Below are 25,007 nucleotides of genomic sequence, written 5' to 3' on the forward strand. Positions count from 1 at the left end.
TACCCTCTTTTTAGGCTTTTAGCTGATGTGTTTACAAGGCTAAACGCACACAAATGTCTCTATTACCTGCAACATCTTCAAGGAACCAGAGCTTCCTGAACTGACTAGACAGTAAAAACGCTAGGGGGCCTAGTGATCATGCCTCCCCTCTCACTTACTGAGTCAGAATCTGAGGGCAAGGAAGTGCCGAGAAATTCCTCTTATAAAACTCTCCAATTCCTCAGGTGCTTATGGCTCTGTGAAGGGAGCTCAGGGAAGCCAGCTTTGGGAAGCAGAACCGAGTGGCCCTTCCCCAACCTCAGTGTGGGCTGGGGGCACCTGGATGTGTTAGACTCAAATTCAAAGCATTTGGAGTGAAGCCCAAGATTCTGCATTTCCAACCAGCTCCCAGGCGGGGCTGCTGGTGCCCATCCTCAGACCACACTCAGCAGGGCCGCTAGCATCCTGTCTCCAGGTGGGGAGCTGCGGGCGGGCCCCTCTGTGGCTGCACCGGGCCCAGGCATAAATTGCGGGATGCACCCTCTACCTCTTTGGTGTTGCCCTACTCCCTGCTGCCCTCCAAATCTTGGGTGCCTAGACTTGCCCCCACAAAGGGAGCCTCCCTCTGGGTCCCCACGGCCTCTGTAGGCCGCGCCGTCAGCAGGAAACGAAGGCGCATTCATCGTCGGGAGCGCATCTGGCGTAAGAAGGCTTCAGGAGACAATTCTGTTTATTGTCAACGAAGATGCAGAGGGTGGAGGGGCTCTATATGGGCGGTGATGATACAAAAGAGGGGTGGGGCGGAGAGCAGACACAAGAATACACAGCACTATTCGGGGTGAGCTCCAGCTCCTCGCTTGAATCAAGGAGACTCTGCCACCCTTTCTCACTAGGGCTGCAGAAGAATGGAAACCGGCCTCAGTTTATCAGCTCCTACTGGGCAGGCCGAGCAAGAGGCTATTCTAAGCTGATGGAAGAGGCCACCTGTGGCCTGGGGGAGCCCCCACCCCAAGCGCAGCATGGATGCTGAAGCTGGTCCACGGCTGCCGGTGGTGGCTGGTCCCGGCCCCCTAGGTCCGAGGCTTCTCTTTATTCTCAATGATAAGCTTGTCAGTCGAATACATTTGGCCAATGAGGACCTGAAGGCAAAGAAAAAGACTCCATTAGCTGCAAAAGATCAGAAAGAGCATTGCTAACATTTCAATGCCAATGTCTGCCATCACAGGGCTGTTCCTTGTGGGGAACTGCATCGTGGGGCCAAGTGCAGTCACGGGATTGGCCTTTGCTAATTCTCCACACCCTCCAAATGCCACTTCCTTCACTGTGAGAACAAGTTCACGATCCACACTAATTCTTTTTTGGCCTTTGAAATGGCACTAGCAGGCACAGCCTTGGTTTCTCGGGCTGTCCTGAGCCAGCTGAGACCATCCACCAGGCTCCTTGGCTGCTGGCTGGAGGGAGAGCCACCTGGACGTGTGCACAGCAGCTCCTCCCCAAACACAATCCCATCCTTTAGAACCGGTTCTCCCGTTTGGAGAGCCTTCGGCATAAAGCAGAAACGTGTCTTGCCTATGTTGGGCTAGAACATGGGTTCCATTAAGGGCACTGGAAGCAATATGGCTGCCTGTCTGGTCCAGGCGGGGCTGAGGACCGTGGTCTGGCTTCTTTCACCTCTTGCCTCTCGACTTTCCCACCCTTTCCTAAGTGTCCTCTTACACGGAGTGTTTCTGCTAGTGCCCAGATGTTCCCACTGTCCCAGGTGGATGCTGTAGCCATGACCTGGGGCTGCCGCAGATGACTGGTCCCTCCTTGGGAACAAAGGGTCTTCACGAGTTTTCTCCAAAAGCATTTCCTAAGTGATACTTTCTTAGAACCTGGTACAACTGGTGCAGGAAGGATTTCAGAGCAGGTGGTCACTATCTATGGGTAATTTGGGGTCTTTGCTCTTTCAGTACACGAGGGAACCTCTTAATGGCCGCAGCAGCCACCAGAGTGGCCAGGGGTCAGAATCAGGACCCTCATGTGGTCTTCCCATCTTGTTTTAATATTCTATTCTATTTTAAAAAGAGGTTTACTTGAAAGAGAATGCATCCAAGTGGGAGAGAGGGAGGGGCAGAGGGGGAGAGAGAGAGGACCCTCAGACTCCCCAGTGAGCTCGAATTCTGATGTGGGGCTTGATCCCAGGACCTGAGATTCTGACCTAAGACCAAGAGTCAGACACTTAACCCAATGAGCTACCCAGGCGCCCCATCTATTATTTCTTTATTTGCATATAGTTGACACATCCTGGTACACTGTTGCAGATGTACAACATAATGATTCAACTTCTCTAGATCTTATGCTAGATCTAGCTCTAGATCACAAGCGTAGCTGCCATCTGTCACCACACAACTCTATATTCCCCACGCTGTACCTTTTATCCCCATAACTTATTCACTCCATCAACTGGAAGCCTGTATCTCCTGCTCTCCTTCCCCCATCCTGCCTATCCCCTCCCCTGACCAGCAACCATCTGTTTGTTCTCTGTATTTATAGGTCTGATTATGCTTTTTGTTTATTCATTTGTTTTGGTCTTGAGGTTTCCCATACAAGTGAAGTCATTTGGTATCTGTCCTTCTCATCTAACCCTCTACGTCTATCCCTGTTGTTGTGAATGGTGAGATCTCATCCTTTTTTACAGTTAATATTCCATTTTAAAATGATGGCCCGCAAAAGGGGAAGATTTTGAAACTAGTAAGGAACAGTGGTGCTCTCTCACCAGTGACGCCCCGAGAGACCACCTCAACATTCCCATCCTCCTATGCTGCTGGTGACATCTTCTGGCGCGCACCTGTACAGAGGTGTCCCAATAGCCCGGGGGCTCTAGTAACTCAGGGCATCACGGGGATGCCAAGGGAAAGTGAAGGAAGAGGTCAGAGCCGCCAAATGATGGACAAAGAAAGCTGAAGAACAGAGTGGAGATTTAAGGGCATGAGGATGATTGAATAGATTATTTTCACTGCAAGTGAATTCCTTAATTTGATAAAAGAGAAAAGGGGGTGGTGATGGTGGGGAATGAGTGTTCTGCACCAGTACCAACAGAAGTCATTGATGAGCTCTGCTCCCATGTCTTCAGCCTCCCCTCCTCCTGTCCATATAAAGAACACACATGGCTTCAGATGCAAGCGGAAAGGGCAGGTCTGGGATTCCGCAGAGCACGATCTGCATAACATAGTCATAAACCATCTTGAGGGGTGAGACTAGCTGGACGCGGTTTCATGAGGAGTGGAGCACAGAGGCTCGTCCTGGCCTCCCTTCTTGATGACCTGGAGTAGCTGTGGGGTGAGCGGGAGCCAGATGCACCCTACTCCAGAGGGGGGGCCGAGAAGCAGTTTCCAATACTCTCAGTATTATACGGTTTTACTTTCAGATGCTAACCTCAACAGACAAATGGGCCCACTATCATTGCTTTTTAGAAGAAAGGCTAAAATACCAATTATTGTAAAAGGAAAAACAGAATTGTTGTTTGGGGAGGATGTCTAGGTTAATAAAAATAATTTTATGTAACAGCTTGGGCGCCTGGGTGGCACAGTGGGATAAACCTCTGCCTTTGTCTGAGGTCATGATCCCAGGGTCCTGGGATAGAGTCTGACCTTGGGCTCTCTGCTCAGCAGGGGGCCTGCTTCCCTCTCTCTCTCTGTCTGCTTCTCTGCCCACTTGTGATCTCTCTCTGTCAAATAAATAAATAAATAAATAAATAAAATCTTTAAAAAAATAATTTTATGTAACAGCTCAAATGATTCATTTACCTGGGAACTTGGTTTATATTTCATGGATGTGGGGGGAGTTTATCAGTAGCCCCTCTTAGAAGTGTTGACAATACCGTGTTCCACGAGTACTTGACTGAGTTTATCAGGGTTTACTCAGGGCTCTAGTGGCAGGCAGAAGTTATGATATGGCCTAAGGAAGAACTCTTTCACACAGTTGGCAAAAAATGGAATCAGCTGCCTTGGGAAGCTGTCATGCTCTGGAAGGGGGAGAAGGTGGGGATGGAGAAGGAGTTTATGCAGATAGAGGTGGAACAAGTTGGGCTCCTTCCACATCTCAGCCTCTGTGATGACTTATTGGGCCAGGACCCATCTCTGACACCTCTCAGAGCAGCTGGGTGGCCCCCGAGTGGCCCAGACTCGAGCCATGTGTTCTGATGCCCTGGAAGTAAAGGTGGTCTCTTTCGTGGGCTGTTTGAAGATCCAGCAGCATTTTTATTACACCACAGAATAAATACGTCTCCTCCCACACAATTCACTTTGTGAACACTGTGTTAACAGCCACCTTCTTGACATATGGGCTACAACAAGGACACAGGGTTCTCTTGTCGTGTGGCCTTTTTTTCCTGTGCTCCTAGGCTTCCAGGGACAGGGTGAACATAGTAGTGGTCCTCCTCGTCCACCGACCTAAAGGATGGAAGTTTGAGGGGATGGGTGCTCTCTTGAAAGAAATGCAGATATGATATGGGGTGACTAGTTTGCAAGCAGCTCCATGTAAAAGGCTCCAAAGAAAACTGAAGAATGAAGAGTGAGGGGCGATCCAAAGAACTCAGGTTGTAGGAGCGTCATTCAAAACAAAACTTCAGAAAAATAAACCAAGACAGAAACAGAGAGGGAGGCAAACCACAAGAGACTTTTAACTCTAGGAAACAAACTGAAGGTTGCTGGAGGGGATGTGGGTGGGGTGGGGTAACTGGGTGATAGGCACGAAGGAGGGCACGTGATGTGATGAGCACTGGGGGTTATACGCAACTGATGAGTCTCTAAACTCTGCCTCTGAAACTAATACTACACTATGTTTTAACGAACCGAATTTAAGTAAAAAATTAAAAAAAAAAAAAAAAGAACCAAAAAACCCACCAAAAAACAACCCTTCAAAAAGCCTATCCACCCTTTGAGCTAATGGCTGAAGCTTCCCTGGGTCCCCTCTGCAGAAGGGGCTCTCTGGCTCTCTCCTGGGAGCCTGTGTGCCTGGATGGGTTCCTCTGCGTGAGGCCCAGTGGCCGCTGGGGAGAAAGGCGGACTCATGTCCTACTTGTTCTGACGTAGCTGCTTTCACAGCATAGTCTGGGACAGTGCTAGGCACACAGAAAGTGCTCAGTAAGAACCTGGTAACTAAAAATGCCAGTGTTGAGCATTCCCAGTTATAACCAAGGCTTTATTGTCCACTAGTTCTAAAACCTAGATCTGTACGTAATTAACGCAGTGCTTTGGTGGGGAGCTGCTAGTGGAATTACGGAACTGATCAAGGCAATTCAACAGAAGTAGCCACAGGACCATTTTATTATAACAAGAATGCTCACTCGCTGTTAAGGAAAATCAAATGATTTAAATTTGGCCCAGCAGAAAGTTTAAAGCTGTAATCCAGGCCTATAAGGGATTAACCCAGAGCAATTACAGAAGATGGAAGAGAAATATTCAGTTCACCCAGGGAGGAAATATTAAAAAAGTTATCTCAACGAGAGCTACAGAGGCGAGGCAATAAATGTCCAACAGTGATGTTGCATTTATTTTGGCTATAAAATGTGTCAGCACACACAGGGAGGGAACAGCCAGGGACGGATGCCCCGGTGCTAATGACAGAGCATGTCGCTTCTAAGCTGGAGGTGAGAGGAGCCGGTCAATGAAGCGAGGAAGTACAGTTACTGCCTTCAATTTACAGCCCTTCCAGAAGCCCCAAGGGGCTTAGCTAGCCACATCCGACTATTACCATGCATAAATTGGTCATTAAAGCTGATCACACTTTTATTCTATAAACTTCAGGAATTGGCATTAGAGTCCATTAGAAAAATATACAGCTTCCTCAACTCCAAGTAGATGGGCTGGCTGGCTGGCTTAGAAACACTTATGAGCTTGGAGACTCATTAGACAAATAACCTGCTGGGGAGGAAGGAGGATCCAAAAAAAGAAAATTTAGTCCAACGTTTCAGGTCTCCATTGGTCACTCAGCTGCCGCAATGTGCTGTCTCCCATGCAACGTGTCTCAATCTGACTTGGTCCCAGAGGAGCTGGGCTCCATCACGAGGAATGGGAGAGCCTTGGCTACTTCCTGCCTGTTTCACACCATTGTTATGAGCATCCAATGCAATAGGAGACTGGAAGAAAATGTACCAATTGCCCCAGATACTTCCTGGGGCTCAATTACATTTGCTGTCTTCATGTTGCTGAGAGGATTAACTAAGAACAGTAGTGGGCATGTGGTCAGGTCTCGTTCGCTGTTACTGATACACATGGCCTTGTGCATCGCCAGTCTGCTGCTGGGAGCAGCACTACAGGGTGTCAGATCCTGACCTCAAAGATCTTGAAGCCTCCTCACTCTCTGGCTGTAAGAGTCTATGAGTCTGTAGTGGTGAAACACACCTACACTGTGGAGAGGATGTCAGGGATGTCTGACACCACTTCCTGGTTTTGAACTTGAGCTTCCTGGGTTAGACTTGAGGACTGAAGGACCCTCTTCTTCTCTGCTCTGGGCCTAGCCTCCTGTCCGGTAGGCCCATGATGCTTACCAGTGGTCTAGTATCAGGAGGTTGCCCTGGGCACTGAAAAGTTACGGGAGAGATGCTGACACCTGGCTCTGCTGGAGAAGCCTAGGGAGGGACTGTCCCTGCTCTCTGCCCTCTCTAAGGATGGTAAAACCATCCAGGCAGGGATGGTTCCCTGTCCACTGGGGACAGTGACAAATCCTGCCTCTGGCATTGTAGTGACCACACCACTACTACCAATAATGATAATGCTATTACTACTAAAAAATTACGATGGTAATGATGATGAAAGGTAGCAGTCACATTTAATGAGCATTTACTGTGTACCAGGCACTGTTCTAAGCATTTAATTAATTAAATCAATTAATTAGAAGTATTTAATTCTTTCTATCACACAACAACTTTATGAGGAAGATACCATTATCATCATCAATTTATAGCCTTTCTACAGGCAAACCCCATCTTTGGATTTCCACATTTGGAAGGAGTGTAATTGCTCAAATGGGCATGCCCTTCATTTCACATATAAGAAGCCAGCATCTCAGTGGATGACACTGAAAATATGATGAGAAAAGAAAGTAACATGAGTCACATCAACAACAAAAACAACACACCTAGACATAACCTTAAAAAGAATGTGTAAGGCTTTAAGAGAGAAAACGATAAAACTTAAAAATATAAGAGTTTGGATGAAATAAGATATACCATGTTCATGGAAAGACTGAATCATATAAAAATGTCAATCTTTTGCTAAATTAATCTATGTTTATGTTTAACATGATAATGAAAATCCCAATGGGTTTTTTTTGAGATATTTGAGGAAACAACTTTCAAGATTATTTGAATGAATACAAAATCAAAGATAAGAAAAAGTATTTTGATGAGGAAGATATTAAAGCATTTTTGAGATAAAGCTGAAACACTTGGCACTGGCCCAAGGAGAGAGAAATGAGCAGAGTAAGAGTTAGAAACCAGATCTGGCTGAACAGAGGTAGTTAATACACAAAATCATACTCATGGGGGTTTGGGACTTAGCTTGAAGAAGATGTGGTAACTAGAACATTTCTTTGAAGTCTCCTATTGATCATCACATAAATAGTATATTCCGTTCCATAATATATTTATACTCATTTTATAAAAATGATTTCCCAAGCTGTCAAGTAACTCTGGCCCTTTGGGAAGATGCACTTTATATAACCCATGCCTTTGAGTGCCTCCTGACACCCAGTTGAGAGGCATCTTTTTAATTTCCTAAGGTAGTTTACACTTGATAGGGACTTTGGAAAGTCCCCCCAAAAACTATGCACCACCAATGTAAGTGAATCTTTGATAGCAGAATTTCAGCTTTTGGTCTACTGTCCGCTTGTCCCATGGAAGGTGGGCAGGACATCTGTGCCCCTCCTCTGGCCTATGATGATGTCAGGCAGTTTCCCATGTTGTCTGTAGCTCGCTCTGCGATTCTCCCAGTGTGGAGGGTCACTGTCACAGCCTAGCCTGAGTAGAACAGCTGCTGTAACAACCATTTTTATCATACTTGGTTTCCTAATAAGTTTTTAAAGAGGCAAACTGAAATAGGGATATATGAAATTATATATACTATAATTCTTCTATTTAGCAGTAAGAGGTAAAATCTAAACTTATGAATTTGGTTTTCTTCTAAAATATCACTCTTGATGCATATGCTCTTTTTCTTTCTAGAATTTCGTAGCCTAAGTTGTTTTTCAAAATGTTTTACATATAGTAACATAATATTATTACTTTTGAATTTGCCATCATTTTATGAAATAGAAGAATTCCTGAAATGGCCAATGTAGATCTTTGAGAAGTCAGTCCACAATTAGGTGTATAGCAGAGAAAGAAGTCCAGTCCAAAGAATCCAGAGTGGAATCTTCTTGTGTTTCCTCTCTCCACACATGCTCCATCTCCATTCAACTCTGTGAGCCTTGAATTTTAGATACTGGATATTCCTAATATGGATGGTGGTGGTGAGGACCTGACTTCTTATTTTCTCTGTGATATTCCTAGCAGAGCGGTGAACAAATTCCTATCTTCTCTAAACCCCATGTCACAATTAATACTTAGTGTGTTTCCTCCTCACTGGTAGGGACAAGAGACACCCTAGATGCAGGGCTGTGTCCTCTCATCAGTGTGACCAGATGCCTGGCTTACCCCTATTGTCCCAGCGTGATTATTAATAGAGCTTTCTTTCAGTCTCAAGGGTTCCCCTTTGTGATGATGAATTATATGGTTGCCCTATCTCTTGTCCACCATTGTCAGATTTCTAGGCCATTCCGTTGTTTTTCTGCATGTCTGATGTTCAGGTGAACGTTTTTTAAAAAGCCCACCAAGAGACAGCCTCTTTCTTTTGAATCCCAGGCCATCAGAGTAAAGAAAATCAAACCATTATAATGGGTCTCAGAAAACTGTGGCCTCAAAGGGCCTGAAGTGATTTCTACCAGTATACTCTCCCTTCTGCAGGAATGCGGCCCTTTTGAACAAATATACATGTAAGGCAGTGGTTCCTAACAAGACAGGGTCAGCTTCCAAGGATACACATGGCCCGGCCCCACTCATGGAGTTTCTCTTTAAGGAGGTGGGGGCAGGGTTCTAGGCATGTCACCGTTCTCTTGCATCTGACTGGCACCCCTGAGTGAGGAAGGACCACAAACATAATGGCATTCAGGCTCAGCATTTATTATTCATATTTAAAAATAATCAGTTTTTTTCACCCCAGTGGATGAATATTTTTCCAGAAAACAAACAAAAAACCAGGGTTGATATTTACCCACCTGGTGCTCTTTGGGCACAGCTCTTCCAGAAGGTAGGGCCATGGACGACAAGACCAGGTTGGGGGAAGGAGATGTCTTTGTTGCTCTGGGATGGCACAGGGCTGATGAAGGCCAGGGAAGCCTCCCACACCTGTTCTTCAGAGCTGCGGTGAGCTGGTGGATGATTTCTACCTGCTAGTCTGGACCACGGCTCTGGCAAACACTTATAAAACAGGAGACAGGTACTAGCTGTCTTCCCACCCTATCAGGATATTCTTGCTCCCCCTGCCCGAGGCACAGCTGACCCGGTGGGGACACTGGATACAAACGGTCTGTCAGCCACCCCTCCTCCCGGAGGCCACAGTGAAGCATTGCATAACAGGCTCTATGAGATGAAAGCAGCGCATGGCAAGCACGCAGGTTAGCAGCACTGCGACTAGGTCACCGAGTCCTTCTTGGAACGGGGCAGGACTCAGGACCCAAACATCATGTCAGAGTGAAACCTGGCCCTTCCTGGGGATGGTGACAAGGGCCCAGGCAAAGCGCCAGAGACGCCGGCCTTCCTGCACTCCGCTCGCTGCACCCCAGCCCCTCAACTCAGTGCTTCAGGTCGGCCCTGCCATGGCAGCAAGACCAGAGTCCCGGCACTGCTCTAATTAGTTACAAGGTGACACAACTACCTTGACCGGCGATTCCCAGGCCAGTGCTGGGACCAGCAAGCTCCTGACCAGACGCTTACCAACGTGCTTGAGTAAGATCCCTGACAAAGTTACTGGGACCATCAGGAGTTGTTTTATCCCTTCAGGGACACCTTCTTTCAGGGTCAGCTTGGTTCATTTCTGAGTTTACTTTTTTTTTTTCCTCCTTAGAGAGAGAAGGAGAGAGAGATGGGAAGGGGCAGATGGAGAGAGAGAATCTTAAGCAGACTGCATGCCCAGCGTGGAGCCCGATGTGGGACTCGATCTCACAACCCTGAGATCCTGACCTGAGCTGAAATCAAGAGTCTGATGCTTAATTGACTGAGCCACCCAGGCACCCCTTAATCCTGATTTTACATTTGCTTTAAGCAAATATAACTGAAAAGGTCAGAGTGGCAAAAAAAAAGAGAGAAAGAAATACTCAGTTACACGATTACCTACCACTTCAGACAACTGTTTCCAGACACTTGCAGATCGACTGTGTTTCATTTAGTTTGTCTGTCACCCTTCTCAGATGGCTGACAGCACCACAGATGCTGACACCGCTCACACTACTTCTGTTTGATCTGACACGTTCTTCATTCTGTGGGCTTCCAGGCTCTGGGAGACCACCGAGGCACCTGCCACTGGAACAGATTCTCAGTCTCCACGGTAGATCCAAAGTCAAGGCTACAGAGCCAAAGAAAAGGCTCTTGACATGGAAAAAAGTTCTACAGTATGAACCAGGATGTACACTTGTAATTCTTTTTTAAAATTCAGGCTTGTGACGTGCATGGATTTACTGGCTTATTATATATATATATTTTAGATTTTATTTATTTATTTGAGAGAGAGAGAGAGCAAGCAAGAGAGAGCACAAGTAGGGTGAAGGGTAGAGGAGAAGCAGGCTCCCTGCTGAACAGGGAGCCCCATTCGGGGCTTGAACCCAGGACCCTGGGATCATGACCTGAGCCAAAGGCAGATGTTTAATGACTGAGCCACCCAGGCGCCCTACTGGCCTCTTCTAAAAAACAAGGGTACGTTTGATGCCATTTGGTGTTCAGAAGTCAGTGTCCCCAGACGAGACGATGAGCATCCCCTCCCCTCACAGAGCCAGGCTGGCCAGAACAGTCTCTGTGCAGCACTCCCACGCTCAGCAGCTTCTGACGGAACCCCATGGCCAGCGGCAGCTGCCCTCCCCAAGAAATGATGTAAAACAAGAGAAACAAACAAGTCAAACTCCACCCTCTTCGTCCAACTTGCCCTTTGTCAAGCTCAGCATATTTAGTAGTCAGGACACAGATTTTCCTTTCAAACAGCTGCCTTGCTTTCCTTCGCGTCCAGCCCCGCAGGGACCTGCTATGTCATGTCCAGGGACATTAAAGCAGATGACCAGCAACATGCTTACTTTCCCAGGGCTTGGGAATCTTCTGGGAATGATATTAAACAACACCAGGGTCAGCCATTTATCAACACATTTGATCGCAAGGCTCACATTTTCCCGTTTCTTTCTAGCATGCTGCAGGGGAGATGTGAGCACAGCTGAACAGTTTTGCTCCTGGAAGTTATTGTGGATAAGGGAGAAAGGGAAGGCCTGAAGCTAAAGCCTGAAATGACAACATGAGTCTGATGAGAAGGGGGGTGGGGGAGAGTTTCTTTCTTACCAAGCCTACCTCCCTGATCCTTAGGGCTCTAGTAGGACACGGGAAACTTGCCATCAGCTTACACGGCCTCCACACTGTCCCTGAAGCCCAGTTGCTGAACATATTTTCCAATTAAAAGCCCGGAAGGCCAAGAATTGCCCCCAGAAGGGGTCTACCAACTCTTAAACAGAAGCACACACGCCAGCATTGCAGCATCACCAACGCCAATGGGAAGGATGGGCATCTTTTCTCTTCTCCTGTGGCTGTGCCCACTACTGATCTCCACGATTGGACAGACAGTTCAGATTTTTGACACTTGCAAGAGAGAGAAGCCGCGCGGTGGAGGAAATAACCAGTCCCGAAACAACCTGTCGAGGGAATCAGCAGTGAGGAAGTGAACTGTGGTCTGTCTCCCAGGCAGGGGGAGAGAACCCGGCCATTGAATGGTGAGCTGCGGACACCCTGCTAGCATTCAGTCGTGGCCAGGACACATGGCTGTCCTGCCCGGGTTCCACTTTCCCTTGCCACAGAGCAGGGCAGGCTGCAGCAGGCGGGACTATCTGGGTGGACCACCGTCCACCTGCCCCCTTTCGGTGCCCTCCCAGACTCCCTGGGAAGGAAACGACCAGCTCCCTGCAGCTGCAGAAGCAGCCTCCCCGAGCAAACGGCCTCAGGGGAAGACACCACGTGCAAATAAATGGTGGCTTTTCTCTTAACAATATGGACTTCCTTTAAAGGTGCCCATCATCAACTGCTAAGGGGAAGTGCAAGGAAATTAATCTGCCTGCCCAACTTTGTGCCGTGGCTGATTTTAAAAAGAGCCTGTGATCATTCTCTTCCATCAGGGCCACTGCCGCTCAGCCTTCTCTTTACCTTCACTTGCTTCAGTGAAATCACACTACAGCCATTTTAGGCAGACTGTGACAACCTCTTATTCTGTGTAACTATTACAGCAACAACTAATTTCTGTCTAGCACTTTACAGTTAGTTCAAAAGGTATCTGTACGCTTTACTGGCTTGTCTGATCCTTGTACACAGAGCAGACACCATCCTCTCTAATCTGTTTTTTATTTTTATTTTTTAAAGATTTTATTTACTTGAGAGACATAGCGCACAAGTTGGCAGAGAGGGAGGCAGAGGAAGAAGGGGAAGCAGGCTCCCCACTGAGCAGGGAGCCCCATGGGGGGCTTGATTCCAGGGTCCCGGGATCCTCACCTGAGCTGAAGGCAGAAGTTTAATCGACTGAGCCTCTCAGGTGACCCTCATCCTCTCTGTTTTAAAGAGACCTAGGATCTAAAGGGCAAACTAATTTATCCAACATCACAGGGTCAATACTTACGACTCTGAGTTTTAGCAAAGCTCTAAATTCTATTCCTTTTTTTTTTTTTTTAAGATTTTATCTATTTATTCGACAGACAGAGATCATAGGTAGGCAGAGAGGCAGGCAGAGAGAGAGGGGGAAGCAGGCTCCCTGCTGAACAGAGAGCCCGATGCGGGGCTCGATTCCAGGACCCTGGGATCATGACCTGAGCTGAAGGCAGAGGCTTTAACCTACTGAGCCACCCAGGCGCCCCTAAATTCTATTCCTTTAAATCTCAGTGTATTCCGTGAGTAGAGTGTGGTTTGTTTTTTAAAACAGTATTAAAAAGAAACTAAGAACAAACCACACTGTACTCACGGAATACACAGAGATTTAAAGGAATAGAAATAGAATTAGAAATAAAAAAAAAAACCCTTTAAATTAGAAATTTTAATTAGAAATATAAAAAGAGTGGGCACCCGGGTGGCTCAGTCATTAGGTGTCTGCCTTCGGCTCAGGTCATGATCCCAGGGTCCTGGGATGGAGCCCCACATCCGTATCCAGCTCCCTGCTCGGCGGGAAGCCTGCTTCTCCCTCTCCCTCTGCCTGCTGCTTGTGTCCTTCTCTCACTGTCTCTCTCTCTGTGTCAAATAAATAAAATAAAATCTTTAAAAAAAAAAAGAAATTTAAAAAGAGAAATAGAAAAAAATAGAAAATTAAAATAGAAAAAATCTTTAAATTAGAAATTTTAAATTAGAAATTAAAAAAAAACACACACTGTACTCATGGAATACACCAAGATTTAAAGGAATAGAAATAGGATTAGAAATAGAAAATCCCACTACTTCAAAATCACCTTTATTTTTATTTCTGCAAACTCCTTTTGTCCTGTTTACCCACGAAACAAAGTCGCTGTCTGCACACTGTCGCGCACGTACTAGTTGGCAACTTGGCGCGACTGACCGAGAAAGTCCTGACAGCACCCGCCCCCTCCAGTCACGGTTCTACACACACAGTCTTCCCAACTGTGTTTTGTAAACAGTGCGTTTCAACAGATCTCGGGTCAGCCCCACTCCCAGTAGCTCAGCTGAAAACACAATCAATTCTCGGCTATGGTTCTTTAACTCCCCCACCTCCTTCTCAAACGTTTTGGAGAGAAGACTTTTTTCCTAGAAAACGTATTATTACTTTGATGAGTCATGTGTCTTTTGCCTCTTTTTTCTGCTCTTTCCTCCCCTCCGCCTCCGTCCCTGTGCATCTCATTGGGCTGCAAGTATGGCTTGAGAAACGTGCGTCCCTCACGGATGGGATCTCAGAGAATTCTCTCGGTCCAGGGGAATGGGGATACCCTTTAAATAACCACGACTGCCCCAAGGCAGCCATTCAGGAAAGAATACACATTGCCTTGAGATTGGTTTCTCTGCCTGGGGAGGGGGAGGGGGGGTTTCCCTGGCCCACATCCAGGGCTGGCTCCCCCCTTCTCCCACCACGCAGGCTCACAGCCTCCGGCCGGCCAGAGCTTCCCTAACTGCAGTGCCTGGGAGTTTGCCAGAGGGCTCCGTGCCAAGCCCCAGAGACTGACTTAGCAGATCGGGGCTGAGGCTTCGGCCCATGTTTGGAAAAGCGCTCTGTAGGCTCAGGGCCTTCTGTTCTGCCTGTTGCAGTCCCAGACACACTGTCCTGACTTTATATTTTACGCAGTTTATGTGTTTGCTCTGATGCAAGGCTGAGAGCTACTTGAAGTCAGGGGCTTTGTGCATTAGCTTCCTTCCCACCTCCTGAGGAAGCTGCACTCTCAGAAGAGGCTGGGAGTGAGTCCTCATCCCACGGCCCCTGGGAGACCTTCTGTGTCCTTGCTGTGTGGCTGGCAGAGCCACGGGAAGAGAAAGGGTGGGACCCTTGGCTCCCACCCCCCACCCCCAGTCCATTTCACACAGCTGCTAGAATCTTCTCTGATCCTCTCAAGGTTCTTGGCATAGCAAACTGGTTTCTTCACTCCTACTGAATCCTCAACCCCGCCGGGCTCTAGGGCCTCCACCAACTCTTCTCCGCCTTCAGAGCAAGTAGGTGGAGCCAAACACTTGATTTTGTTGCCTGAACATGGAAGCCCGGGTCTACGCAGGCGGGGTCTGAGCCCATGAACCAGTCTGGGTGCTGGCATCCCCGTGAGCCATCCCCAGTGCTCAGGAGTCTCTGCTGAATGAATGAGTGACTCCTGGGAGCAGGAAGTGCCTAGGCAAGGTCTCAGGGCAAGGTCTCAGGGCAAGGCCTGTCAGAGAAGGAGGAAGAGACTAGTGGTGGGAGCCAAGCCGGGCAGAGGAAGGATTTCTCCTCAGGCAGCCCTCCTCGTGAGTGTTCCTTGTGCTATTTAGGAATGAGACCTTCTAGTTTCATTCATCTGAACGACAGAAACGTCACCATCTGAAGCAGTCAGCTGTTCCCTAGGAAGAGTGAACCTGGAAGCCCTGGAGGATGGCCCAGCGGTAAAAGCTTCCCTGTGGATATTCATTTTGACCCCCGAGTCTCAAACTTGACCTGCTGTAAGTTGCTTTCCTTGGGATTGACTTCTGATTTGCTTTTCGGTTCGAGTATGATGGCTGCTCCATTTCTGTCATCAAGGTGAAGGGACCCTCACACTGGAGTCAGCCCCGAGGACACAGCCCAGCCAGTGGGACAAGCCCCCCTTTTATTTACTTATTATTTATTTGTTTATAGATTTTTAAATTTACCTTAGAGGGGAGGGGCAGGGGGAGACGGACAGGCAGAGAATCCCAAGCAGAACCCCGCTGAATGCGGAGCCTGATGTGGGCTCAAACCCAGGACCCTGAGATCATGACCGGAGCTGAAATCCAGAGCTGGGTGCTCAACTGACTGAGCCACCCAGGCTCCCCCACAAGCCCCTCTCTTAGAGTAGTTTGTTACCTTCCTCCTTTCCCTTCCACCCAATGTCTTAGAGTGACGTGTTCCTGGCATGTAGCTTTAGCAATCTACTACAGAGTTTACCACAAATTTAACCCTTTTAGATTTCTTTTATTTTTTGATAGGAATATCCCACTCTTGTAATGCATGATGGAAGATTACCCAGGGCTGTGAGAACACAAAGAAGGTTGATAAAAGCTGTTTATGTCCTTAGCCACTTGGTAGTGACCCTGACAGAGCTGGGCCACCAGCACTAAGTCATTATAATGTGCTGGGGAACGGAGACAAGTCCTCTGAGGCCACAAGGAGATTAAGAGTGTCGCTGCTGTAAATGCTCAGTTATTTGAAGAATGTAAACAACAGGCAGATGGCCAAGGAAAATGTATAAAAAAATTAAAGCAGGGGAGCCCCTGGATGGCTCAGTTGGTCAAGTCCGACTCTTGATTTCGGCTCAGGTCACAATCTAAGGTCTTGGGATCAAGCCCTGCATTGGGCTCTGCGCTCAGCGTGGAGTCTGCTTGAGATCCTCTCTCTCCCCCTCTCTCTGCCCCTCCCCACCATGTGTGCACGCGCTCTCTCTCTCTCTCAAATAAATACATATTTAATAAAAATTGAAGTGAAAGTGGTTTTATGTAGTAATGCCACTTCTGGGTGTATGTTCATGAAAAATGAGAACAAATGTCCACGTGGAAAGGTGTACAAGAATGTGTATGGCAGAACTATTCACAACTGCAAAAAGGTGGAAACAACCCAGTGTCCACGATGAGTAGACAGATAAAATGTTGTATATCCAAAGAGCGGACCCATGAACTGGAATATTATCTAGCCAGGAAAGGGGTGAACCACTGACACATGCTACAACAGATGACTCCTGAAAACATTACACCGCGTGAGAGGCTGGACATGAAACCACACATCATCTGACTCCTTGTATATGAAATGTCCAGAAGAGGGAAATCCACAGAGACAGAAAGTAGGTCAGTGGTTGTCAATTGCGTGAGTAGGAGAGACTGTGGGGTGACTCCCAGTGGGTGTGGGTTCCTTTTTGGGGGTGCTGAAATGTTCTAAAAGTGATTATGGTGATGGATATATTTTACGTAATGCTGAATATATTAAAAACCACTGAATTATATACTTCAGAAGGGTGAATTGCATGGCATATAAATCTGAATATATACATTAAAAGGTGTTGAAAAAGACATATGTAAAGATACATTAAAAGTGCTGTCTATAGGGGCGCCTGGGTGGCTCAGTGAGTTAAAGCCTCTGCCTTCGTCTCAGGTCATGATCTCAGGGTCCTGGGATCGAGCCCCGCATTGGGCTCTCTGCTCAGCAGGGAACTGCTTCCCCCTCTCTCTCTGCCTGCCTCTCTGCCTACTGTGATCTCTGTCTGTCAAATAAATAAATAAAAATCTTAAAAAAAAATGCTGTCTATACCTCTGCTAGCCTATGAACCTCACAGCGGTTTAGCACCTGAAATATGGCTAGTCCAAACTGAGATATTCTGGAAGTATAAAATATACACTGGGTTTCAAAGACTTAATAAGGAAAAAAGAATGCAAAAATTAACATTATTTTTTGTATTGTAGGATGAAATGACAATATTGTAGACACACCAAATTAAAGAAGATATATTAAATTAATTTTGCCAGGTTCTTCTTAATCTTGTGAATGTGGCTGCTACAAAATTTAAAATTACACATGCAGCTTGCATTTATAGTTTGTATTATACTTCTGTAGAATAGTGCTGGTCTGTATCATTTATTTTTTTATTTTTTAAAGATTTCCTTTTTTTTTATTTTTTCTTTTTTTATTTGACACAGAGAGAGACAGAGAGAGAGGGAACACAAAAGCAGGGGGAGTGGGACAGGGAGAGGGAGAGGGAGAAGCAGGCTTCCTGCAGAGCAGGGAGCCTGATGCAGGGCTTGATCCCAGTACCCTGGGATCATGACCTGAGCTGAAGGTAGACGCTTAATGACTGAGTCACCCAGGTGTGCCTACCCAGGTGTGCCTCTATATCATTCTTTAAAAAAAAAGTTCTACTTATTTACTTATTTTTAGTGGGCTTAAAAATTGTGGTAAAATATATTTTATATATAAGTAATATACTAGCATAAATTAGGTTGTGTTAAAATGTTATCACTTTAACCCCTTTTATCTTGAAATAAATATATAGTCCCAGGGAGCTGCAAAAAGTAGTACAGGGAGGTCCTGTGTACTCTTCACCCTACTTCTCCTAAAGGCAGCTTTTTGTTTAACTATAAATAGCACAATACTAAAACCAGGAAACTGACATTTATACCTTCCATTTACATTTTTTTGGTGTAAGACTGATCAACCCTTGCTGAGGAGAAATCTGGGTGTGCAACAAGAAATAGTATCTTAAGGGGTCTGGGTGGCTCAGCTGGTTAAGTGCCCGCTTTTGGCTCAGGTGGGGTCCTGGGCTTGAAGCCCGAGTCAAGTCTGCTTCTCCCTCTCCCTTGGACCCTCCCCACTGCTCTCGAGTTCACCTGCTCTCTTTCATGCCCACTCTATCTCACATGAATAAATAAATACAAAAATCTTAAAAAAAGATTATCTTAAAGTTGTTGATCCTCTACAAAATGAACACTACTCCTGTTGGAATAAAAAAATTAAGTGGAAATTTAGATTTCTTGCTGTCTGCACAGAAATATTTCATAGAGCCTGTGGAAATGACGAGGACCAGTGGTTACATTCATATTCCAGGTGCAGAGTGCCTGCTGCCATGCCTCCCCCCCGTCCTAGCTGAGGGTGCGGGAGGCCCCCTGCCCAGTCACTCAGTTACCACATAAGGGCACCTTGTGGCCTTGTAGGTACAAGTCACTTCTTAAGCTCACCAATCACGAAGGGCTAAATTAAGCTGTCAGGCTTGATCACGGCTGAGCACACTTCCTTGGGGAAAGTCAAAGTTACAAGGCCGCTTGGCTAACTGACAGCAGATAAAAAGGAGCCACCCTCATCTTTCCCTTTTCAGGGAAAGAAATCACACCTGAAGATTTCAGAGGCCACTTTTCACAAACTGGCTGTCACACATAAGTGTGTTTGGAGATGATGCTCCCCTCCCTTCCCTCCTCATAACCGTTTTGTGACTTTGTCTTATGGGCCCTCTATTTTCTGTCTTCCTCTCTCTGTCTACACTTGAAGTTCTGACACAGCTTTGGATATAAACTACTAATGTGGGGGAAGATGATGTTCGTCCACCTTGCTTTTTACTTACACGTCTGAGGGAGGCCCCATCTCTTCAGGTTTAGATGCTCCCCCAGAGAGGATGTCTGGAATTTTCTCAGACAGCCCATGCCAACTGAGCCCTGCACACCTTTGAAAGCTTGGCTTGGCCTCACCAGAGCCTCTGACGTCCAGCTCACAGATGTACTCGCTCAATGAAGACCTCATTCCCCCTAAGGGATTTCTCTTGGGCACTAGTAGAGAATATGTCCACATGGATATCATCTTTAAGGGCTTAGAGGGACCAATCAGCTTCAATCGTCCTCATCCCCAGCAATGCTCCCAGGAGCTCAAGGGTCACATGTAGGTACGTGGTGTGTCTCAAGACTGTGTCTATCCCAGGAATGGGGACTGGGGACAGAAGAGATAGTGGCATTGGTCTTATGGGCTCTCCAAGGGTGACCATATGTATTAATTGCTGTATATGTATAATTGCTGTATAAATTGCTGCTGTAACAATTTACTGCAAACTGGTCGGGCTTAAAATAACACACATTCTGGAGGCCAGAGGTCAGTTAGTTTCACTGGGCTAAAGTCAAGGGGTCTGTAGGACTGGGTCCTTCTGGAGGTTCTAGGGGGGAAATCTGGTTCTTTGTCTTGTCTTTTCCAGCTTCCAGTGGTCATCTGTATTCCTTGGCTTGTGGCCCCATCTTCTGTCTTTAAAACACATCACTCCAGTCTCTGCTCTGTTATTACATCTCCCTCTCTTCTGTAATCAAGCCTCCCTCTGCCTTCCTCTTAGAGGGACATTAGTGATTACAAGTAGGGCCCATATGAAAAACCCACGTATGGTCTCCTCATCTTAAATCAGTAACTCGATTACATCTGCAAAGCCTCATTTCCCATAAAAGGTGATACAGGGATTGACAGGTTGCAGGGCTTAGGATGTGGACATCTTTCAGGGGCCATTTTCAGGCCTCCCATTCCTCATTTCACGGTTTTGTTGAAAACAAACATTTTAAACTTCAACATATCTTATTGTAGAAAACGTGAAATATAGCTCTAGGTCCATCTTTACTTTACTAGACATGCTGAAGGGAGGGAGAAGTGAGGACACAAGGCAACCTCCAAAAGGCCAAGTCAAAGAGATGCAGCACCAGGGAGACGGCAAGGCAGGGGTGGGGCGTGGGCCATGGAGGGGGAGGGAGGTTGTGCTCTAAAGGGTCTTTATTTCTAAGTCAGCTAAGTTCTTGAAATATGCTTTTCTTATAGATTATGTTCTAAATATTGATTAGGTTCCCTGCTCTCACTACATGACTAACTGAATCTGAAATCTCTTTAGTAAGCAGTACCAGAGAGTGGGACTCTGAGAACTTGGAAGCCTGGATGCCCTATGCTTCCCCTCTAGTCTCCCATCCAATCTCTGACTCTGTGGGACAGGCATAGAGCTGCTGAAACACGAAGAGCAGCTGGTGTGAGTGAGGTCTCAGTCACAGGTGTGGGGTGTTCAGCGAGTTCACAGGACCACTCTTCCTGGAGATCATGTAGGGTCTGGAGACCAGTGCTGGGGATTCTGGGATGAGGTCTGTGGGCCTGGGGTTCTGGCCGACATCTGCCTCTCTTAAGGGAGCTTTATCAGTCAGGAGGAACTGGAAGGTCAAGGCTGGTGCTCCCTGTTCCTGAGGCTGGATTGTCCAAGAGGACCTGGGAACAGGAAACCGGCAGCTGCCGCCATTGCTGTCCCAGTGGTCTCCTGCGGAGTAGAGAACGCTTCTTTTATCACTGTGGAACTGTAGCCACCGGGGGCAATCAAACAGCCATACTGAACTTCAGTGAGATGACAAAAAGAAGAAGAAGAAGAAAAAGGAGGAGGAGGAGGAGAAGAAAATACCCTTAAGGGAATCTAGGGGCTAGAGAGACGAAAACGGACCCAAACTATTGCTGTCTGTAACATAAACCTGCTTGGAGAGGTGGCCGACAAGTGGGATACAGCGAGAGCGCTTAGATTCAGGACAAAACAACTAGTAAGCAAGGTACAAATGTATGAAACTTATCTATGTAGGGAAATGGATGTCTTGATGGAAAGAAAGGTGCTCTTTTTCAAGTAAGAGTAACAAATGTATGCTTCTAATTGTAAGCATCAGGCTACAGAAGGCACGGACAAGTAGAGTTCCCAAATACAAGAGAAGAAAAAGGAACGAATTGCTACTTGATAAACCACAAAAATAAGGGAGGGAAGAAGAGAAAACAAACTATAATAAACAGCAGAATGAGGTGGAAGGAATAAAATCGACCCTGTCAGCCATTATACAGACATGAATGACCTACCTGGGATAGACAACAAAACCAACACCTAACAGCAAGTGTGATAAAGACTGAAACCAAGGAGTGAATTAAGACACACCAGGCAAACTCTGGAGAAGAAATACCAGTTTATACAAACATTAGACAAGGCAGAGAGGAATCTGAAATCACTACATGAATAATGAGCAACATTTACTAAAAAGATGTACCCATGAACTCCGCACAGTACGTAGGATGGTCGCTAAGTGTATAAAACCTAAACTAGCAGAAATGACAAGAGAAATTGATAAAATAATTATCAAAATCAAATAAAATTATACTGGAGGACTTTGATATTCTTTTTTCAAAACTGGAGAAAGCCAGTACATTTAAAAAGGGAACGACATGTAGGATTTGAGTCATACAGTGAGCAAACTAAATACTCATACTCATGCCTCCAAGAATATATAAAAAAAAGTGTCCATAAAATATTTATAAACAATGGCATTTACTAACATTGATCGGACTTGGCCAAAGAAAAGTCTTAAAAAGTTTTCCATTTCTCAGGTTAAATTACTTTTCATTAGATTTTCAAATTAGCTGTCACGGAGTTGCCCATAGCTTTCTCTTAATGGCATATCCTTAATATGTAATCATTAAAAATGACATTACTGAAGAATATTTAATGGCCTGGAAATTATATTTGAAAGGGAAAAAAGGCAGGTATGAATCATAATTGAAAGGCAATCATTATATGTCTTGGCCTCATAACTTTATCCCTAACTTATATCTTTATCTTTAAGTAGTCATGGATCCCCAGTTGATAGATCAGGATTTCCCAGCAGATCCTAAATTGTAACCTCGCTGAACCTCGGGAAAGCTTCCGCGATTGTACCCAACTCCTGTGTCTCTCAGGACACTCCCACAGGAAAGAGAGAAGGCAGTTCTGCTTTCGTCCCTCGAAGCCCCTGGCCTTAGGGATTAAGTCTGAGGATCACTTCGCAATATGTATTTAAGAAACTAACCTTTGCTGGGCATGCCCCAAGCTTAGAAGGATTGGTTGCTCACTTCGGTTTTTACATATACCCTATACAGTATGTAATACCTACATATATCTTATGGATGATGAGAACATAGAATCAGAGAAATTTATTAGTGAATAATAAATAAATAAAAAATGTAGAAATTATCTACATTTTCACAACTGGTATAGGAGTTCTAGAGAGCTGCCATATTCCATTCCAGGTCTCCTGACTCCAAAATCTTTTTTTTTTTTTTTTAAATATTTGCAACCAAGCTTTATTACTTTATTAGAGCTACACAAGCATAGTGAAGGTCAGGGCATGGAAGGGAGGACGCAGGGCCTACTTCTGGGCGGGAGATGAACCTAAAGGTCGCTGCTGAGGAGAATCTGATTCAGAGCCGAATCTATGACCTTTTACAACGCACGTCCTTGGAACAGGCATCTTCTATTCTTTCTAATTAATGTTTTTTTTTTTTTTAAGATTTTATTTATTTATTTGACAGAGAGAGAGAGAGGCGAGCGCAGCAGAGGTAGAGGAAGAAGCAGACTCCCCGCTGAGCAGGGAGCCCGGTGCAGGACGCGATTCCAGGACCCTGGGATCACGACCTGAGTGGAAGGCAGCTGCGTTTTAACCGACTGAGCCACCCAGGCGTCCCTCTAATTAATATTTTAAATGGAAACCCCAAGTCATTCAAACACAAGAGTCCTTCAGTCACTTAGGTTGGGCTACGAAAGGCTGGGGAAGACGGAGATTTCATTTCGCAGTTTACCGTGTCGCTCTACAGGCGCACGTCTCAGCCCCTCGGTTTTCAGAAATGGGAGTTTCAGATGTTCATGGAATGACACCGAGCCAAGAACAGCACCAGCCATCCATCTCCTGGAGCTCCTGAAGAACTGATCTTTGTGAAGCTCCATGGGCAGCAACGCCCCACTTGCCCAGTGTCTGTGAGTTGATTCAGATTTTGCCAAAAAAGGAAGCTGGCTGAGGCGGAGGAGAACAAAAACTCCCGGTCTGCACTCAGCCCGTTGGCAGCCCTGCCAAAGCCCCAGAGCTGGCAGCCGCTGTGGCCTGATCCACGCTCAGGGAAGCGAAGGAAATGGCATTTTCCTCTCTGAGGTAGGGAAGCAAGCCCTGCTGAGACTCGAGGGGACGGATGGCAGCACGAGCCATCTCCGGATTAGAACGATGACAAGACAAAGTTCACTTCCCTCCTGGACATGTCCGTGGGGTTCTCTGGCCTATGGCCATGAGGTTTGCTCAAGAAGTGGCCAGGACAGCACCTACTCTGGCAGGGGGTGCTCTGGGGGACGGAGCGGCCGCTGTCACGCTGTTCCCACCCCCACGGGCCACACTGCCTGCTTTATATATCTCAGTGGCAGTTAGAAACAAAGGGCCTTTTCCTCACATTAAAAAACCCCATTATTAAATTCTCTCATATTAAAAAAACAAGGTTGAATCACTGTTTTGTACACCTGAAATGAACATAGCATTGTTGTCAACCATACTTCAATAATCCAGGTTTAAAAAACCCCACTGGGGCGCCTGGGTGGCTCAGACGATTAAATGTCTTTGACTCAGGTCACGATCCCAGGGTCCTGGGATCAGGCCCTGGATCGGGCCCTGCATCGGGCTCCCAGGGAGTCTGCTTTTCTCTCTCCTGCTGCCCAACACCCCTTCCCCAGCTTGTGCTCTCTCTTTCAAATAAATAAATAAATAAAATATTTAAAAACAAAATAAAACAAAAACATCACACAGGCCCATGTAAGATGATCGTTTTCTTTTCTGGTTTCCCAACATTTATTTTTCTAAAAAAAAGAGAACATTTTGCACAACTCTAAGCAGCAATTTCTGACAGCATCTGCTGAGTCTAGGAGCTGAAAAGACATAGCTATTCCCAAGAACAAGTGAACAGACTGGCACAAACTTAAATATATCACACCTCCACTACCACCTACAAAGAAGGCTTGAAACCCAGCCTCTATCAAGGATTCCAAGCCTCAGCTGTACACTGGCATCCCTTGGAGTGCATTACTGTTTGGGTCACACTTGAGATGAGGATTTACTTGGCCTGGGGTGTGGCTTACACGTCAGATTTATACAAAATCTGTGGTCAAATACATAACAGAAAACTTACCAGTTAAGCCACATTAAAGTGCACATTAATGACATTTACAGTGCTGTACAACCGTGACCGCTATCGAGCCCATAGATCTTCCACCGCCCCATATCCACTGAGTTGTTCGTCCTCTTGTCCCCCCCACCCTCAGCCTGGCCCCCACTAACCCACCTGATGTCTCTGTGAATTTCCCTAGTCTGGACAGTTCATATACATGGAACTGTAAGATATATGGACCTTGTGTCAGACTCCTTCCACTTAGCATGTTTTCAAGGCTCATCCAGGTTGAAGCATGTAATGGTATTTCATTAATTTTCCATTAACGAAATGGGTTCCGTTGTATGGGTATACCATATTTTGTTTATCCATTCCTCCTCTGAAGGACAGTTGGGTTGTTTCCACCTTCTGGTTATTGTGAAGAATACTGCTACATCTGTGTAAAAGTTTTTCTTTGAACACCTGTTTAAATAATTTTGCTGCATCACATGATAACTTTATGCTTAACATATTTAGGAACGGATAAACTATTTCCACACATGTCAGGTTTTTTTTTTTTTTAATGCTCCCTAGGTGAATCTAACATCTAGTCAAGGTTAAGAACCT

At 46.1% G+C, this 25,007-nt stretch overlaps 1 protein-coding gene across 4 annotated transcripts in view; it reads right to left on the reverse strand.

The window, feature by feature from the left end:
* Positions 1-691: 691 nt before the first annotated feature.
* The window catches only part of LYRM4 (LYR motif containing 4), a 155,924-nt gene continuing 131,608 nt past the window's right edge, over positions 692-25,007 (reverse strand). The window contains exons 3-4 of one of the 4 annotated variants that reach the window (XM_032861504.1): positions 9,277-9,330; positions 692-1,118 (exon numbers count right to left, since the gene is read on the reverse strand). In XM_032861504.1, the coding sequence (XP_032717395.1) occupies positions 1,050-1,118; positions 9,277-9,330 (123 nt within the window). In that variant the 3' untranslated portion in view covers positions 692-1,049. The remainder of the gene's footprint in view (positions 1,119-9,276; positions 9,331-25,007) is intronic. The other 3 variants (XM_032861505.1, XM_032861506.1, XR_004383145.1) reach the window with 3 other exon arrangements.

Source organism: Lontra canadensis, unplaced genomic scaffold (assembly GCF_010015895.1).
Source record: "Lontra canadensis isolate GAN:19392208 unplaced genomic scaffold, GSC_riverotter_1.0 scaffold21, whole genome shotgun sequence".
In the NCBI taxonomy this organism is placed as follows: Eukaryota; Metazoa; Chordata; class Mammalia; order Carnivora; family Mustelidae; genus Lontra; species Lontra canadensis.